The sequence below is a fragment of the Gymnodraco acuticeps genome, unplaced genomic scaffold (assembly GCF_902827175.1).
Source record: "Gymnodraco acuticeps unplaced genomic scaffold, fGymAcu1.1, whole genome shotgun sequence".
Lineage (NCBI taxonomy): Eukaryota > Metazoa > Chordata > Actinopteri > Perciformes > Bathydraconidae > Gymnodraco > Gymnodraco acuticeps.
This window is the reverse complement of record NW_022992351.1, coordinates 8800620-8819675: the sequence shown is the minus strand read 5'-3', so window position 1 is coordinate 8819675 and position 19056 is coordinate 8800620. Positions and strand designations below refer to the sequence as shown.

Here is a 19056-nt window from a genome sequence, read left to right as displayed (position 1 = left end):
ACATTTGTGAAATGTTAGCTGTTTAATTTGTAAATACAATAATGTCATACACAAAATCAAGGTAAACAATAAAGCAGCACATACAAAACAGATATAAGTGATACCGTTAAATATGAAGAGCATAACATGAGAATATTAAAAATCAATTCCATACATGCATAAACGTATATAAACATGTTTGGTCAGAGGTTTTGTGAAATAAAGAAAGAAATGTAGAAAAAAAGAAAACGGAATAATTTAAATATTTGCTAACTAAAGACAAATAAATACATTGTTAAAAATAGGAAATATCAAAATCTTAAAACATATCTACTGCATAATTATCAGGTTATGTACACATTTGAAATGTACTTGCTTAGCCTGTAAATACAGTAGTTATAAAGCAGAAGCCATGCTGGTCTCCAGTTGACAGTTTTAGAAAACTAGGGAAGAAGAAGAAGGAGCGGAAGTGACGTCAGTCCTGCCTGCAAGTGCTGTTTCTTGTTATGAAAGCTGCCGAGTGAATTGTTGGATAACTGCTGTTTCCCTGGGTTTATACAACACCATGCGGAGAGCTGAGGGACTTCCGCCGGTCTAGTCTTTGCCAGAATACATTTATACTATTAAATAAAGTATTTTTTATCTTAAAAAGACCGACAGCATGGCAAAGCGGAGAGGGGGTGCAGCAGAGACCGAGGCCGGTACAAAGAAACTGAAGCAGGTTCTGAAGAAGGGCTGCGGAGCCAAAGCGAGAGGGAAGAAGAAAGATGCAGGTATGAAAAGTCAGGGTTTATGCATTTAGCCCCCTTTAGATACATTTACATTCTGCTTTTGTGCTGCTAAGGATGTGTGAAGTTTGCATCAGAAAATGAATGGGAAACGACGTTTATCCTGCGAACGAGATCTCTGATTGTAAATAAAGCAGTCCGTTGGCGTGTCCTGGCAGTAGAGGGGTGTGTGTCTATGTTACCCTGAGCTTGAATGAAATAAAGTTGTGATTTAGAAGAATAAACGTGTTCTGCTAAATCCATCCTGTTTTATGCGGTTTAAATGTTATTATGTCTGATGTCATTGCAGACTAGAATTCTCACTGCGCGGCATTGTTGTGAGTGATACTATGTCAAGTGATAGGGCAATGACTGAATGAACTAATAACCGTATATCATAATACAACACGTGAACATGTCTCTATAGTAATTGGCAATACAAGTCCAAGTTCTAAATGTCTTTAGATGTCTTTTTATTCATTAATTTCAAACCCAAAACAGAAACTCTGCATTTTTAACAAGCTGAAAAAAGCATTTTCCTAAATTTTGACTTGAAAAAGCACTTGAATGAATAATCATTTATCAAGTTGGTTAGCTTCTCATTTTCTGTCCATTGAATAATGCTGAATCTTTTGAGAACGTAATAACTTTATTATGACCACATTATGTGGTTCTCATCTACGAACTGTCAAACTGATCATAGGGGGTCTTCAGTGGTTAAAAACATACAGCACTTTTTCAGTATTTACATTTTATTCATACATATGGCTGTTGTTTCCACCAGATAACTTTTTGAGCAGGTTGAGTGCAGGTGCTCGTGCGGGTGAAATGCATGGCTGCTGGAGTGGATCTGCTGGCCCACATACACATCTGTGCTCCACTTTATCAAAACAAGGAACATGTTATTGTATGTGTGAGACCAGAGGAACATTTATATTACGTTTGCACATGTGTATGCATGCACCCAAGGGTGTAACTTTGGTTTGAGAAGTGGGGGGGAAACACAAAACAGGGGGTCCACCGCAATGAAACATTTTCTCGATTTAATTCCATTTCCTAGCTTTCTACAAATATATTAGGGACTATGGTGTTAAAAGGTTCAAGAAAAATGTGTAGTGTATTATGATGAGTGTGCGAACTTATAGTATCCTATCCATGAACCTGTTTTATTTGTGGGTGGACCTAACATCCTCTAGGGGGGTCCGGGGGCATGCACCCCCAGGAAGATTTGTTTTCTTTAAATTGAAGTTGAATGCATCAATCTGGTGCACTTTGAGGGCAACATTAAGAGATGTATGGATACAGCTCTCAACACGAAACAGAACTGTATATATTTCAATAATCAAAAAGCATTAGAATATTCTCACAACCAATAACAAATAATTGATAAACTCCTCTCTCATATCTCTATCTTACCTAGTCTGCATTCTTTCTTTTTATTTATGCATATTTTACTAATCACTCCCCTTTTAAACCATGTTTTTTATTTTGTACTGACCACTGTACACTAGGCCTATATTAAATAGATGGAAATATTTGTTTCCATAGATGACCAAACCGTTTGAGACCCACTGAGATAACTTAGACTAAAGTTTACAATCTAAACACTCAGCGAGTCCTTTACCTCACTGAGCTCTCACTCTCCTTATTGTTGAAACAGCTTTTAATCTCCGTTAGCTCCGAGCTAGCACCAGATGCTAACAACAACCCCCGTAACTCTCTCTGTTTCTCTGTGTCTTTCTCTCTCTCTCTCTCTCTCTCTCTCTCTCTCTCTCTCTCTCTCTCTCTCTCTCTCTCTCTCTCTCTCTCTCTCTCTCTCTCTCTCTCTCTCTCTCTCTCTCACAAAATGCGCTCGTGCCACACACACACAGACGCTCCTCCATGATGATGACGGCTTGCGTAAACAAATAATTAACACATTTGAAAAGTGGGACACACACACACAGGATTTTGAAAAGTGGGGGGGACATGTCCCCCCAGTCCCCAGTGGAAATTACGCCTATGCATGCACCATAGATATGCATACATACATGTTCCTTTTTATATCCCCCTGAGTCTTTCTTAGTTGTTACATGTTACATTTTTGTATCTTGTCCATAATCCATGTCCGTGGGCCTCTCTAATTTCTATGGTTCTATCGTATTTATTCAATTATTTTTGTATGTGCCTCTCTGCTTTTGTCACAGTTGAAATGCACATTTAGGCATTGCTGTTCTTCAGAAAATGCAGAGTATATAAAACACACAAATATAATTACTGGCAAAGATGTCAGCTTTTTAAAGAAAGAAATATTGTGAAGTGAAAGACTTGAAGCCAAACCTTTAATCTTCTCAGTCTTAACCATAACCCCATCACTGTATCTTAAAACTACTTCTGTGTGTTTTTAAGGTATTAGCATCAAACAGGAAGAGGATGAGATCAAGAGGAAGGTCCAACCCAAACCACGTTCCTCCACAAAACGAGGAGCAGAAAAAAAAAATTCCAACACGTCTAAAACAACCACTGCTGTCAAAACAAGCAAATACTTCCAGTCGCCGGTGAAAGAGGAGGCTGACAGTGAAGATGACTGTAACATGGTGACCTCAGCAGCGCCTGCCATTACGATGAAAATCATGAAAACAGAGGAAGAGGAGGAGGGCAGTGAGGAAGACGAGGACGATTGGGAGGAAGTGGAGGGTAAGTGAGAGATTATAAGAAAATAGTGCATACATTTTTATTCTCCACAAAGGTGAGAAGAATTCTAGCAGGACAGTGGAAAACTGAAGTGTTAAAATAATTGTTTCTTTGTTGATCAGAGCTCTCCGGGCCACTGGGTCCACCTGGTCCGTCGGAGCCCGTCCTGCCCACTCAGCCGGTTGAGATAGAGATTGAGATTGAGACCTCAGAGGTCAGGAAAAAGTAAGTGGACATTTGTGTTGTATTAAAGATTATCTGTGTTAGTTTAAAAATGATTAGTTTTCTACGTCCAGTTATTAATTTTCAAGTGCTCCTTAAGTCCTGCGGACTGATTTTATTAAAAATGTATCTCAAGTCCTGAATTTGACTATTTTGAACCTGCAAACACATTGCATCTTATCTGGATTTTGCCAAAATTGCAATATGGACTATTTCAATATCCAATCACAGAGGGTGTAATATTTGTTCAAATTAAATGTAGGCAAAACGTATGTCAAAATACAATTCTGAAAATAGTAATGTAGTGCCACAGAGAAGTCCCGCTTAGAAATTACTCGCCATGCTTAAAAAACAGTACAAAAAACCCACACTTTTTAATTGTAATGCTATTTTTTTATTGAAATGAGAATGTCCCTACAAAGTGGCCCAAAGACCCTGAAAATATTATGTAACCCTGTCTTTGTTAGTCCTACATGCCTACATATGTATACAACACGTATGCACATACTGTTGGAGGATCTAAGGAGATAAATGTGTATACGATTGTATAGATGTGTGTGCAAGTACGTATTGTATGTATGTATATTATGTATAATATTTTCTCCAACATAGTAAGCATTTCGTTTTGCCCAGGATGAACCTGTCTGCTTTCATATTGTTTGTCTGTTCAAATGAGAATGTCCCACCAACATCGTGAATCCCATCACAACTTCAATATCAGTCTTTTTCAAAATGGCTAAGTCCTACTATGGAGAGTATTCAATCTGTTTTAAGAATAATCATGATTTCCCATTGTCCAGGAAAAAGAGGCAGGCGGAGTTTGAGACGTATCTGAGGCGGGTGATGAACAAAATCAAGAAGGACGTGCTGATAGATACACACAAGGTAAAAACTCACAAAATAATACATATTCTTCTTATCCCTGTCTTGTAATCCTGATTCGAAGTCAGTACAGTTAGCGTTTGCTCATTGCCACCCTCTGATTGGTCCATTAGGTCCACCTGATGTGCCTGATAGCGGGGGGGATGTTCCACAGCAGTCTGTGCAGTGAACCCGACCTGCTGGCCATAACTCTGTCGCTGCTGCCCACACACTACAGCATGGTCGCCAAGGAACGCATCGACCAAAACTACCTCTCTGGACTGCTCAAATGGTGTGTGCTTGACAGAGTAAATTATAAAACGTATGGTAATGCCTGAAGATGCTTTTTTTTACCTTAGAATGTGTAAGAATGTCACTTAATAAGTAACTTTATCAAGGGAGAGAAAGGAAAAAAAAGGTAAAAGACGGAGTGCTGGACGTCCGATAAATCACCAGAAGAAGGCAGACAGGAAGTAAACACTAACAGGAACTGGCATTGTTTAAGGACTTGTTAGTGGATCAGAAACTGTGAACAGACTTGGACAGTGCTGCCGTAAAGTTGTTCTTGTCGCAGTTCCAGCTGTTGGTGCGCCGTGGATCTGAGGTTTTTTTTCTTAGCGGAAGAAACACGATAATTTTTAAGTCAATACAATCATTTCAATTAATATTGGGAGTCGAGTCGTTAGTTTGTTTAGTATCTGGCCGTGTAATAAGTGGGATAATGTGCAGCGACTTGGTCATTATGGGGAAAAGATTCTCATTGCATTTCCTATTTTCCTTCTCTTCCTCTCCTCCCCTCCCCAGGTTTAGAGCAACATTCACCCTCAACCCCAGTCTTTCCTGTGAGGAGCGTCCAGACCCCCGGGCTCTGCTGGAGAGACGTCTGGCCAGCCTGTCGGGCAGAGACCACCAGGAGATGACTCATGTCGGTATTTTGGCACAGGAATAATCCAATTAATTGTCAGACTTTGAGTTAACATAAGAAGTTAAAATAAAGTGGATACATAATTCTGCTCCTTTGTGTTTGCTGCAGATGTTCCTGTTGGTCCTGAGGTCTCTGCAGCTCTTCTGCCGATTGGTTATTTCTTTGCAGCCGATTCCTCTCAAAGCCCCATCAGCCAAGGTACGTGAATCCGTTTTTTCAAAGATTCAAGATTCAAAGGTTTCATTGTCATGTGCACATAAGCTACAGTGTAGAAATGGCAATGAAAATCTTATGACCCGAGCTCCTCCAACAATGCAACATATATAATAAAATACAAAAAGAAATAGTGCAAGAAGTCTATATACACGTAAATAGAATATGATATATACAAGAACAGAATGTAAAATTAAATATTGTACATTAAGACGGATTTAAATACGGTTTATTACACTGGTAACTATTTAGATAACTGTTTTAGCCCTTTAGAGGAATCTGATGTAAATACTGCAGCCCCACTCTGACAATAACATTTTATGTAAAGACCATTCTGTCCTCTACCTTCATGCTTCAAATGATCAGTTGGATGGCCGATAACTAAAAGTCATGATAAAACATGTGTTGCATAAAAAAACACCCTCTCTGTTATTCTACATGTATAAATCGTATTGCCTCTGGGTGTTGACTATTGAATAATTAAACAATAATATATGCTGGTATTTGGTCTTTAATGCTTATTTTCATAGTCAAAACCTCTCTCTGTCTTTTCTACAGGGTAAAGGGGCCAAAACATCTCTAGGGGCCCCAGGAAAGGGAGACACAAGCCAGGATACATCCAAGAACTCCTCTCCTGAGTCAAAGGTCTCTCCTGGCACCAAGAGAGGGGGGAATATCAAGGGAGGCCGAGGAGGAAAGAAAGCAAAGACTATAGCAATAAAGGAAGAGGATGAGAAGACTATAACATCAGGAGGGCAGAGGCCAAAGAACTCTAAACGCCGCAGCATCGCCTCAAAAGTCACCTACAAGGAAGAAAGTAACAGCGACGAGGAAAAAAAGGAGGGTGGGCTCAGTGATGAGGATGAGTTTCAGGCGACCAGTGAGGAAGGCAGTGAGGAGTCAGAGGGAGGGTCTAAATCCAAAAAGGGGACAAAGGGGAAAGGCAAGAGCAAAAACACTGCAGCTCCAAAGAGAAGGAGTAGCGGAGGGGGGGAAAAGGAGGAGGGAAATGAGCGAGAGGTAGATGACAAAAAAGAAGAAGGAATTACAAGCATCAGGAAAAAGCAAAGAAGCGGGAACAAGGCAAAAGGGCCTGGAGCGGACGAGTGGTTGGAAGTGTTTCTGGAGAAAACGTCTTCCTGGGTTTGTGTACACGTGGAGCAGGGTGTCGGGTTGCCTCACCTCTGCTCACAGAACGCAACAACGCCGGTGACGTACGTGGTGGCGGTGGACGGGCACGGCTTTGTGAAGGACCTGGGGAGGAAGTACGACCCCACCTGGTTAACGACGTCCAGGAAGAGGAGGGTGGATGAAGATTGGTGGGACGAAACACTAGGGCCTTTCCTGGGACCCGAAGATGAGAGGGACAAAAAGGAAGAAAAGGAGGTGAGATTCCAGGTTCTATTATTTTATTTTCATTAATTGGTGTGGTCGTGTTTTGGGAGAATTCTAGAGGGAGTAGGCGACTCTGGATCAGGGTTTCAGCAGGAGAGAAAGTGAGTTATATCTCACACAGGCTCCGCCCTCTACTGGACTCTATGGGTACTGCCCTTGACCTCACTATGCGAGCGTTCACCTACTGAGAAATCTATAAACGTAGCCGGCCCCCGTGGGCGGGCCTACTTGAGTGCGCGCAGAGGCCCACAGTATATAAGGCGGCCTCGCCTCCCGCCCGTCATCCTTTTCTCTTCAGCGAGCAGGATAACAACTGTAAACAGTAAACGGAAGAGAGAAGAAGAAGAAGTCAAATGGACTCACCAATCCTAGAGCACCGACCCTGTCCTTCGTGCACCGGCCTGATTGCAGGTGCCGATCCCCACAGCCTCTGTTTTGAGTGCCTGGGGCCTGAACACGCCACGGACGGCCTGGCCCAGTCTCCCTCGTGTAACGCCTGCCGCATGCTGCCACGTCTTGGCCGCCGGCATCGTCTGGAGCATTTCCACGCTTACTACGTGTCGCCAGAGGAAGAAGAGGAGGACCTCAACGTGGAACTCGAGGTGGTGGAGATGGGGGAACAGGAGGCAGATGAGGAGGTGCCATTTGTTTTTGCCATCCCGGCGAGGGGGAAGACGACGAGGGTTCCTCGATGTCGGGGGCTTCCGGTTCCGGCGTCCAGGATGGGCCGCCGCACAGGTCCGCTCGTCAGGACTTCCCGTCGGTGATGGCCATCGTGGCGGGACGTGTGGGGCAACCGCTCCCCCCGCCACTACCGCCGGTGAGCCGCCTCCGTCAGGGGTTTTACGGCTTCTTCGGCGCAGCCGGCCTTCATTTCGCCCCCGTTGCTAGACATCTGGCAGTGTGTGGAGGCGACGTGGCGGCAGCCACTGAGGACGAGGGCTCCAGTGGCAGGTATGTCAGCTATCCTGAGGGTGCAGGGCCGCTCCGACACAGCAGGTCCCGGTGTGCCCCCCCTTGATGAGAGCCTGGCGGGCCCATCTGCTTCCGCAAGCAGCTGGATGGGCGGAGGGGAAAAAGCCGCTGCCTCGTGACCGGGAAATGCTGGAGTATTTGGATAAAATATTCCGGCTCGGTACGCAGATGGCAGCAGCGGCCAATAATCTTGGTGTGTTGGGCGTCTCCTTGATTTCCCCTCAGGAGGTCGCCCCCGCCTTAGAACGAGAGTGATTATTCGGACCGCTGCATTGGTCAGATGAACAATCATGTCATGCCCCTGGTCACGGTGGCGTCACGTCACGTGTGGCTGGGACTCACTGTGCTATCCAGGAAGGGCCGCGAGGATCTCCTAAGGCAAGGCAAGGCAAGTTTATCTATATAGCACTTTTCAACACAAGGCAATTCAAAGTGCTTTACAAAAAATGAAAGACATTAAGAAAATGGCATTTAAAATCAGTCATTAAAAAGAAAAGCTAATAAAATAAACATTAAAAGAAAAAATACATGGATAAAAGTTACAGTGCAGTCTAAGATATGAATAGTTCAATTAAAAGCAGCGACAAAAAGAAAAGTCTTCAGCCTGGATTTAAAAGTAGTAAGAGTTGCAGCGGACCTGCAGGTTTCTGGGAGTTTGTTCCAGATATTTGGAGCATAATAACTGAATGCTGCTTTACCATGTTTAGTTCTGACTCTGGGGACAGAAAGCTGACCAGTCCCTGACGACCTGAGAGATCTGGATGGTTCATAATTTAGCAGGAGGTCAGAAATGTATTTTGGGCCTAAACCATTCAGTGCTTTATAAACCAGCAGCAGTATTTTGAAATCTATTCTTTGACACACAGGAAGCCAGTGTAAAGACTTCAGAACAGGAGTGATGTGATCCACTTTCTTAGTGTTAGTGAGGACTCGAGCAGCGGCGTTCTGAATCAGCTGCAGCTTCCTAATAGATTTTTTAGTGAGACCTGTGAAGACACCATTGCAGTAGTCGAGTCTATTGAAGATAAAAGCATGGACAAGTTTTTCCAAATCCTGCTGTGACATTAGTCTTTTAATCCTAGATATATTCTTTAGGTGATAGTAGGCTGATTTAGTAACAGTTTTAATGTGACTGTTGAAACTCAGGTCAGAGTCCATGACTACACCTAGATTTCTGGCTTTATCTGTTGTTTTGAACATTGCAGACTGAAGCTCAGCGCTAACTTTTATACGTTCTGCCTTGGCTCCAAAAACCATTACCTCAGTTTTATCTTTGTTTAATTGGAGAAAGTTCTGACACATCCAGTCATTGATTTGTTCAATGCACTTACTCAGTGTTTGAATTGAAGCATAGTCTCCTGGTGAAATTGTTACGTAAATTTGTGTGTCATCTGCATAGCTATGGTAACTTATTTTGTTGTTTTTCATTATCTGAGCCAGTGGTAGCATGTAGATGTTAAAGAGAAGAGGCCCAAAGATGGATCCTTGAGGAACCCCACATGTCATATTTGTCAACTCAGATGTGTATTTACCTATAGAAACAAAGTTGTTTCTGTCCTTTAAGTAGGATTCAAACCAATTTAGAACTATTTCCGAAAGTCCCACCCAGTTTTCCAGTCGGTCTAGTAATATGCTGTGGTCAACAGTGTCAAACGCAGCACTGAGATCTAATAATACTAACACTGAAGTTCTACCACTGTCTGTGTTTAAGTGGATGTCATTAAAGACCTTTACAAGAGCAGTCTCAGTGCTGTGGTTTGGACGAAAGCCTGACTGGAACACATCAAAACAGTTATTTAAATGCAAGAAATTACTCAACTGTTGAAAAACAACTTTTTCAATGATTTTACCTAGAAATGGGAGGTTTGATATGGGCCTGTAATTGTTCATTACTGAAGCATCTAGATTATTCTTTTTTAAGAGCGGTTTAATGACTGCAGTTTTCAGGGCCTGTGGAAAAATACCTGAGTGAAGAGATTTGTTTACTATATGAAGTAGATCTGAGGCCATGCAAGGCAAAACATCTTTGAAAAATCCTGTTGGAATAATATCAAGGCAGCAGGTGGAGGATTTCAGAAGTTGTATAATGTCCTCTAGGTTTTTATCATTAATCTGATGGAATTGTGTCATAGTGTTTGAATTGATGTTAAGTGGACACAGAGACAACACATTTGCTGTACCTGATGCAGAGGCACTGACTGCTTGTCTGATTTTCTGAATTTTGTCAGTGAAAAAGGAGGCAAAATCATTGCACGCCCTGGTGGATAGAAATTCAGAGGCTACTGACACTGGGGGGTTAGTTAGTCTGTCGACAGTAGCAAACAAGGCACGTGCGTTGTTTTTGTTTTTGGTAATGATGTCAGAGAAGAACGATTGTCGTGCGTTTTTCAATTCCAAATTATAAAGGCCAAGTCTCTCTTTATAGATTTCAAAGTGAACCTGGAGATTTGTTTTTCGCCACCTGCGTTCAGCTTTTCGACATTCTCTTTTTTCTGTTTTCACGGTCATGGCCTTTCTCCATGGAGATATTTTCTTGCCAGACACTTCCTTTACCTTAGTTGGAGCAATGGCATCTATAACATTTTTAATTTTTGAATTAAAATGATCTACTAGCTCATTTACTGAGATGTTAGCAGGGGCAAGTGTGGAAGAAAAATTCTGAGTAAACATTTCCCTAGTATTTTCAGTTAAATATCGCTTTGTGGTTATCTCTTTTTGAACATTTTTGTGAACAGAAATAGAGCTCTCAAAGAAAACACAGGAATGGTCAGAGAGTGCAACATCAGTCACCACAACCTTAGAGATATTCAGACCCTTTGAGATAATTAAGTCCAGAGTGTGCCCCTTATTGTGCGTGGGCTCCGTCACATGCTGAGTCAGTCCATAGCTATCAAGAACACAAAACAGTTATTTTGCCCCTCTGTCCTGGGGGTTGTCAACATGGATGTTAAAATCACCAACAATGACTAGACGGTCAAAGTCAATACACACTATAGACAGCAGTTCAGTAAAGTCATCAAAAAAGCTTGCACAGTATTTGGGTGGTCTATAGATATTTAGGAACAGAGCTCGAGAGGAGCATTTCAGCTGAAGGGCCACATATTCAAAAGAATCAAAGTTTCCATACGATGTCTTCTTGCATTGAAGGGAATCCTAGGGGCCCCCGTATCCACGGAGAACTGACCGCTCTGTCGGTACACCCGAGTTGTCTGTGGATCCGAGGTGACCGTAGCGGGCCGAGACTCAGACCGAGACTCAGACCGAACCCCTCCTTTGCTCCCAAGAGCTTAAGGTCAAGGGCTATACAGCTGGGCGGCTTTAGTCTTCCACCCCATATTGGGGACAGGGAGGCTAAATTGCACCTCCTCTGCCCAGTGCGTGTGCTAGCATGTTATGTGGAGTGCACTGCTGCCATTAAGCGCACTAAACAGCTGTTTGTGTGCTTCGGGGGGGTGTGGCCGGTAAAGCTCTGTCCAAGAAACGCCTGGCAGGATGGCTCTGCGAGAGCATTGTACATGCCTACGGTAAGGCGGGGAGAGCCTTCCCCACGGGGGTCCGTGCACACTCTACACGGGGTATGGCTGTGTCAACAGCCTTATTTAACGGCGTGAGTGTGGAGGACATATGCACGGCGGCGTCTTGGTCAACGCCAGGCCCCTTCATAAAATGTTATCTCTTGGACATGTCTGGCTCCTTCTCATCGTCTGTGCTTGCTGGGGCAACACAGGACTGGTGAGGGGGGGAGGCGGGCTGTGGGTCAGTAGGTATCTGACCCCCCCCACCCCCTGGACATGATGCACTTATGGTTTCCCATGCTCCTTAGGGACCTGAGAAACATGATGCGCAGTAGGGCTGCACGATTTTGGGAACAAATCTAATTGCGATTTTTCTGACAGATATTGCGATTCGATTTGCGATATTTGTTTTTAAGCGACCCAACAAGAACAAAATAAAAAATTTATTAAAAAAAAGTTTAAAAAAATCGCAGGCTTTGCGATTTGATAATCGCATCCTTTAAAATCGCGATTTCAATTTAAAATCGATTAATCGTTCAGCCCTAATGCGCAGTGAGCCCCATACAGGGCTGGAGGGCTCCCCCCGCCTGCGCGCGCACTCAGGTAGGCACGCCCCCGGGGGCCGGCTACGTTTATAGATTTCTCAGTAGGTGAACGCTCGCATAGTGAGGTCAAGGGCAGTACCCATAGAGTCTAGTAGAGGGCTCCGCCTGTGCTTATATAACTAGGGTTACAATACGTAACCCACCGTTTCTGTTTTCTTTTTAATATTACTGCCGAATTTGATTCCATATTTGATTCCATTCTATTTTTATGTAAATACTGCTGTATTACTATTTTTTTTTAATATTTTTTACATTTTGTAATGTTATCATATTTTCTTATAATAGTTCTCTATCTGAGTTTTTTTTATTTTTGTTTTACTTTTATGTATGCACCATGATATCAAGTCAAATTCCTCGTACGTGTCAACCTACCTGGTAATAAACCTGTTTCTGATTCTGATTCTGAGTGGTGGAAAAGAGGAGTTTTTGGTGATCTGGTTGATATGGTTTTAATCACATTCATCCTCCATCTTATTTTCTAACTCTTTACTTTGTTTTTCCCTCCCAGCTCCAGAGCAGGCTAATGAACAAACCTCTGCCAGTCTCAATAGCGGAGTATAAGAACCACCCGCTGTACGCCCTAAAGAGGCACCTGCTGAAATACGATGCCATCTACCCTGCAACAGCTGCTGTCCTGGGATACTGCAGGGGAGAGCCCGTCTACTCCAGGTCAGTTAAACAGTCTACAAAGCAATGCTGCCTTATTTGGTTTGAATGTGAAACACACACAAGATGTTACTCTGCAGATCTCAGATCCCATATTAAATGTATACGAATCAGTTGTTTAACTGGGCGTTAATCCAGACACTTTAAGGCAATTTTCTTCGTTTCTAGATATTTGCACATACAGTATGTTGACATCAGTCAGTGGTTAGTCTACGTGAGAATACAAAATATCAAAGCACTGTAAGAATGAAAGTTTTCCCAGTTTCCCACAGGTATTACACTTTGTTGTAAATGACCAAGTCCTGGTCATAAATGTACAAATATTTGGAGTTATTAAGAAGCACCTGAATGCATCAGAAGTTTTGGTCAGTGGGAGGTTAGACCTTCTTGTTATTGGATAATAGTTTTAGTCTGAAGGACGCTCCTTTTTTAAACCGGGTACTTTGGAAGAACAGATGAATGACCGCATACCATAACCTGAGTCTGAATTAATTGTGGCTGTGCATCAGTGTCCACCTGGTGGAGCTGTTTGATGAGTTGAACTGTAATGTGCATGAAGCTGTGCAGTTCACATGTTAATAGTGATCTACTTATTTGTACATCTGCTATACATGTTTGTTACTTCTTGTACTTAATTACAAATACATATATTATACGTCTTCAAATAAACATTTCAGAATGAATGTTTTTCTTTATTATTGTGTTGTCTTTAGGGATTGTGTGCACTCCCTCCACTCCAAGGACACTTGGCTAAAAGAAGCACGGACTGTCAGACTAGGAGAGGAGCCATTTAAAGTGAGAGAGAATATTTTTCACTTCCCTTATTTCATTTTGTTCCCTTCAGTTTCTGCATAACTCTATCCCCCTCTTGCTCAATCTTGTCAGCAGTCATGATCTGTGACTAATGTTACCAAATAAGAGGAACAACTTCAACAACAGTTTACTTCATAATGAAAACTCATAATGTTGTTATTTGAATGTAAACACACACTCCACTGATGTTCTCTAAATGCATTTTAAACAGATTGACCAATCATAAATTCCCTAAAGAGTATGAGGTCTGGTTGATTTGAGCTTACCCATGTAGTTTGTAGCAAAACAACGCATTAACATATTTCAAAGAGTAAATATTTTTCCTTTACAGTTTACTATATTACTCAGTTTCAAGAGTAAACAAACGTGTTTTCCTGCAAGTGACTATAGTTGTACACTGATTTTGAGATAATTTACTGTAAAGCAGGACACAAATGGTATTGCCTCTGGATATCAAACTTGAATGTAAGGTTTTTACAAAAATACTTTCATGGAAACACATCAGCTTTTGGACGACAGTCAATATGGATTCAGAAAAGACAGATCAACATCTATGGCACTAATGGAATTAAGAGAGGAAATAGCAAACTGCATGGACAATAAAAAACAAGCAGTGGGAATATTTATAGACCTACAAAAAGCATTTGACACCATAGATCACAACATTTTACTGACAAAACTGGAAAGGTATGGCATCAGAGGGGTGGGATTAGACTGGGTGAGAGATTATTTAAGCAACGGACAACAATGTGTTGACATTGGTGAACATAAATCAGAATACATGAACATAACTTGTGGAGTACCTCAGGGGTCTGTGTTGGGTCCAAAGCTGTTCATCATATACATCAACGATATTTGCAGAGTATCAAATATATTGACATTTATTTTATTTGCAGATGACACAAATATGTTTTGTTCCGGTGACAATTATAAAGAGCTAATGGAAGTGATAACAGCAGAAATGATTAAAGTAAAACATTGGTTTGACACAAACAAATTATCATTAGATATAAGAAAAACAAAGATTATGTTATTTGGAAAACATAAAACAAATCCACAGGTGCAATTAATCCTAGACAACATAAACATAGAAAGAGTATATGCAAATAAGTTCCTTGGTGTGGTTTTAGACCACAAAATCAGCTGGAAACCTCATATCAATCATGTAAAAGCAAAACTGGCTAAGACTATCGAATATTGGGGAAAGCCAGACACATTCTGGACTATAACTCATTGTATACTCTATATAACACACTGATATTGACATATCTGAGTTACTGTGGAGATTTGGGGAAACATGTACAAAACCAACCTACAGCCATTATGCACATTACAAAAAAGGGCTATAAGAGTTATCAATAATGTTGGATATCTTGAACACACTAATGTATTATTTTTGAAGTTCACTGATCTGGTTACATTTAAAACTGCACAAATCATGTACAGAGCAAGACATAATCTACTATATGGGGGAAATTAAAAACATTGTTCGTAGACAGAGAGGGTGGGTATAATTTGAGAGGAAATCTACATTTTAAACAACTCAAGGTTAGAACAACTCTGAGAAGTATGAGTTTAACAATCTGTGGGGTGATTTCATGGAATGGTTTGGAGCAGGAGTTAAAACAAAGCACAAGCATAATTCAGTTTAAAAGGATGTACAGAAACACTTTTTTGGAAAACTATGAGAATGAAGAAAGGTGATTGAAGATGAGAAATTATTGTATATGTATGTATAAATGTAAATGTATAGGAATAACTTGCATAATGATTTAAAGGACAATCATTGATCAAGTAAGGGGTGGGAATTAATAAGCATTTGCTTCCTCCTGCTCCCTTTCGGACACATATGATTTATTATTATTATTATGAATATTGTTGTTGAATATATACATATTATTATGAATATTGATAAATACTGTATTTAACAATACGGTATTCTGTTTTTCACATTTTTTTAAAAATCTGTTCGAAATAAAGATGGAAATGAAATGAAATGACTTTTAAGATAAAAAAACAAAGAGTGTAAAACCATGCAAAACGCATTCAACAAAGTAAAAAGAAATAAAAAGCAAAGTTCTTATCAATCACAGTTTTGAATGATAAAATTATGTTTTGCTGCCAATCCATTGAATACTCTTGGAAGCAATAATTCTATTAAATTGGCCTTAATTTGATCAATATCAAGATGGAAGAGACAAAATGGCTGGCAGCAAGAGCCTTAACTGAGTGAGTCTGCAATTTAATATTTCAGCCAGTAAGCATGTATTAGACACAATGGTGCATGTACACATATTGCTTTATAGGAACTCATCTGCTGTGTTTTGATGATTGAACTGAGTACATAAAGAGGCAGTGTGTATAACTCATCTCACTTTCCTCCAGATGGTGAAAGGCTTCTCTAATCGTTCCCGTAAAGCCAGGATGGCGTCCGGGCAGACAGAGGAAAAGGACTTGGCTGTGTTTGGAGAATGGCAGACTGAAGAATACCAGCCGCCTTTAGCTGTGGATGGGAAGGTAAATGCCTTTATGGACCGGGATGATAACTGTAAAGAAATGTTTTTACTCTAACAGCAAATATTTATATACAGCAGATAAAATGGACCATGCATTAAAAAGACAATCAGTCATTTCCGAAGATATTTCAAATGAGCACTATTGTTTACATATTGTCTGTTGCCTTCAGGTTCCCCGCAACGAGTACGGTAACGTCTACCTGTTTAAGCCTTGTATGTTGCCGGTGGGCAGTGTTCACCTCAGGCTGCCCAACCTGAACCGCGTGGCGAGGAAGCTGGAGATGGACGCCGCCCCCGCCGTCACGGGCTTCGATTTTCATGGAGGATACTCACACGCTGTGTAAGACAACACTGAGGAACCTCTTAAAACACAAGACAGTAGGGGGTGTGATCAGTTCAGGAGTATATCAGGGTTTTTATTCCATTCTCAGTCTCAGGGTTTAACAACTCCACTGCATCAATTCTAACTGTGTTCATCGTTTGTGATTTTAACCGTTTTATCTTGTGAAAAAACAGATTTTTTACTTCCTGGAATCTAGGTCATTATCTCTATTATCTTTTTTTTTCTTTTTTCAATATAGTAAAATAAGTTATTCAACATTCACAATTTGACACAAAATGAGTATTACTTCAAGTAGTTTCACATAGCACTGGGCACACAGAGTGTTTGAAGCGTGTTCCATGACCTTTTACAGCCTTACCTTTCACCAGTTGCTAAGTGTAACCTAATGAGCAAGGTGTTATGACATTTGTTTATTTTGATACACTTATTGTAAAAACTGCTAAACAGATTTATTGATTTATTTGCTCTAATTTGTGTTGCATGCTTAAGAAGAAAAAAGAAAGGACATGTATAAGGTTTTTAAGAAAACAGGATTAATGTAAGGTGAATGAAGATCTGTATTATGTATGTGTGTTTCAGCACTGATGGGTACATTGTGTGTGAGGAGCATGAGGAGATTCTCAGAGCAGCCTGGGCGGAGGAACAGGAGATTCAGAAACAGAAGGAGAAAGAGGTGAGTGTGACTGATGAGTACAGGTTAACCACTTTCTTTGTTCATGCAGTTATGATGGTTTTGCCATCTGTTATTTAAAACCTGTTCAGCACCAAAACACCCCGTCACTGTTTTCCCCTTACTGTTTCCAGAAAAAAGAAAAGAGGGTGATCTCCAACTGGATTCTGCTGGTGAAGGGGCTCCAGATCAAAGAAAAACTCAAACAGCGCTACGGAAAGTTAAACCAAGGTCTTCTTCAAGGGGAGGAGGCCGCCGGGCTTTCTTCAGATGAGGAGGGGGATGAGGGGGGAAGTCCTTCAGATAAGACGGCATCTGAGACTCTGGCCATGTCCTGGCCTCAGAACAAACAGGCTGAGGAGGACGGGGGGAGCATCAGCGGACTGAAGAGGACTGCGAAGACAAAACGAGAAAAGAAAGGACAAGAGAAACACATGTTCCCATTTGAAAAAGTGTGATGTCGGAGGTAAAAAAAAAACTACACTTGAGTTTAGTAAATCAAGTTCGATTCCATCTCTCTCAGGAAAGGCTGCTTGTATGGTTTACTATGGTAGATGTTCTTCCATTCATGATAATGCGGTCATTAATCCCCATTCTGTGTTTACCATCAATGTGCATACTTCAATTTGAACTCATGTACTGTATTTTAGATTTTTATATGAGAGCTTAGTATACATACTGTCCATGCCAAGTTGCCAGGGTGGGTGAATATCAAATCCAACAAGTTTACGCATGTTCTCTGTGCAGAAAGGTACTCTGAGGTTGCATTGGAAAGCACTCACTCAACATGAATGTGGGAACAGGGAATTGTCCTTACAACGTGATACTCACAGCACTCTTGTGAGAATGAAATGGGTGTTTTCCAAAACTCGATCAGTACAATGCTGCTGTTGAACCTGGTAGGCACTGTTTTTCTCCTCAGTTTAGCGCATTTTACAATATATGCCGAATTGATTGCTTGTGTTGCAAGTTAACACAAAACCGCATCTAAAATCAACACTACAATCACTACAGGTGAATAAACATTTCCATTGGCATCTGGTGCCTCAGCTACCTTATACCGTTTCATTGCTCACTGGACTGTTCTCTGAATAAGCTGATACAATGAAAACAGAAACTTGTACCATTGTTGTACATTTACAATTTGGTATCATAAGTTGCATGAACAGCCATGTTTTGGTTGCATGGCTTCCGTACACACATGAACCACGTAACATTTATCTTGAGATGTATCCATGAACATTGTAAAAACCGCAGTTAAGAAGTTGTTAAATGATTTCTTAGCTCACACAGTCGGTCTTGATTTCTCACCAAGCTTTCTGTACTTCCTCTTTTTCTCTCTTGTCTTGTTTGGCTGCTACATCCTCAGAGATTCTGTGTTTCTGTTGTATCCTGAATCTGCCTCTTAGTCATCTCTTTCACACTTGTTTCCTTTGTACAATGTTGTCCTCAGCAGATGATGGCTGTATATAAATAGAAAAAGGTTTTTTGTAATTTTTCTAAGAAATGTTAAAATCACCAGTAAAAAGCAAAAGCAACAAAAATGAAATCAATCTGTGTTTGCGTAATTTTTTTTAAGTCTAGTTATTTGTTTAAGTCTAAGGGCAGCTGCTGGTATTTTAATGTCTAAACTTTAAAGTGACCATAGAACCTGGGATTTAGCTGCATGTTATATATACACCATATATAGATCTTAAAATACTACAAAGACAGAATACAAGGGGATCAGATTCATGTGTCATTTCATGAAGTGAAATGTTAAAAAAATGGCAACGGTCACACTGATGAAAGATGATAAGATGTGTGTAGCATGGGGAATTGACATTGGAGGAGAGATTTCAAACATACCTAATGCTGATTCCTAATACTGCATTGCTTGTATTGTATTATGTAGGTGGGTATACACTTACAGTACACT

General features: G+C 40.9%; 1 protein-coding gene across 1 annotated transcript; it reads left to right on the top strand.

Annotated features, from left to right (window-relative positions):
- Positions 1-437: 437 nt before the first annotated feature.
- On the top strand, positions 438-18691 carry xpc (xeroderma pigmentosum, complementation group C). The gene is made up of 14 exons (XM_034209570.1): positions 438-752; positions 3135-3422; positions 3542-3644; positions 4442-4526; positions 4637-4794; positions 5307-5427; positions 5536-5625; positions 6199-7026; positions 12639-12799; positions 13510-13591; positions 15995-16126; positions 16296-16465; positions 17048-17141; positions 17273-18691. Exons 1-14 carry the CDS (start codon positions 641-643, stop codon positions 17594-17596), a joined length of 2748 nt encoding a protein of 915 aa, XP_034065461.1. The 5' UTR covers positions 438-640; the 3' UTR covers positions 17597-18691.
- The last annotated feature ends 365 nt before the right edge of the window (positions 18692-19056 follow it).

Bases quoted from the DNA above. Each gene is read 5' to 3' on its own strand.
- xpc (XM_034209570.1), top strand. From the start codon at position 641: ATGGCAAAGCGGAGAGGGGGTGCAGCAGAGACCGAGGCCGGTACAAAG. The intron at 3,645-4,441 runs GTAAGTGGACAT...CCCATTGTCCAG, and splicing joins ACCTCAGAGGTCAGGAAAAA to GAAAAAGAGGCAGGCGGAGT. The intron at 12,800-13,509 runs GTCAGTTAAACA...TGTTGTCTTTAG, and splicing joins GGAGAGCCCGTCTACTCCAG to GGATTGTGTGCACTCCCTCC.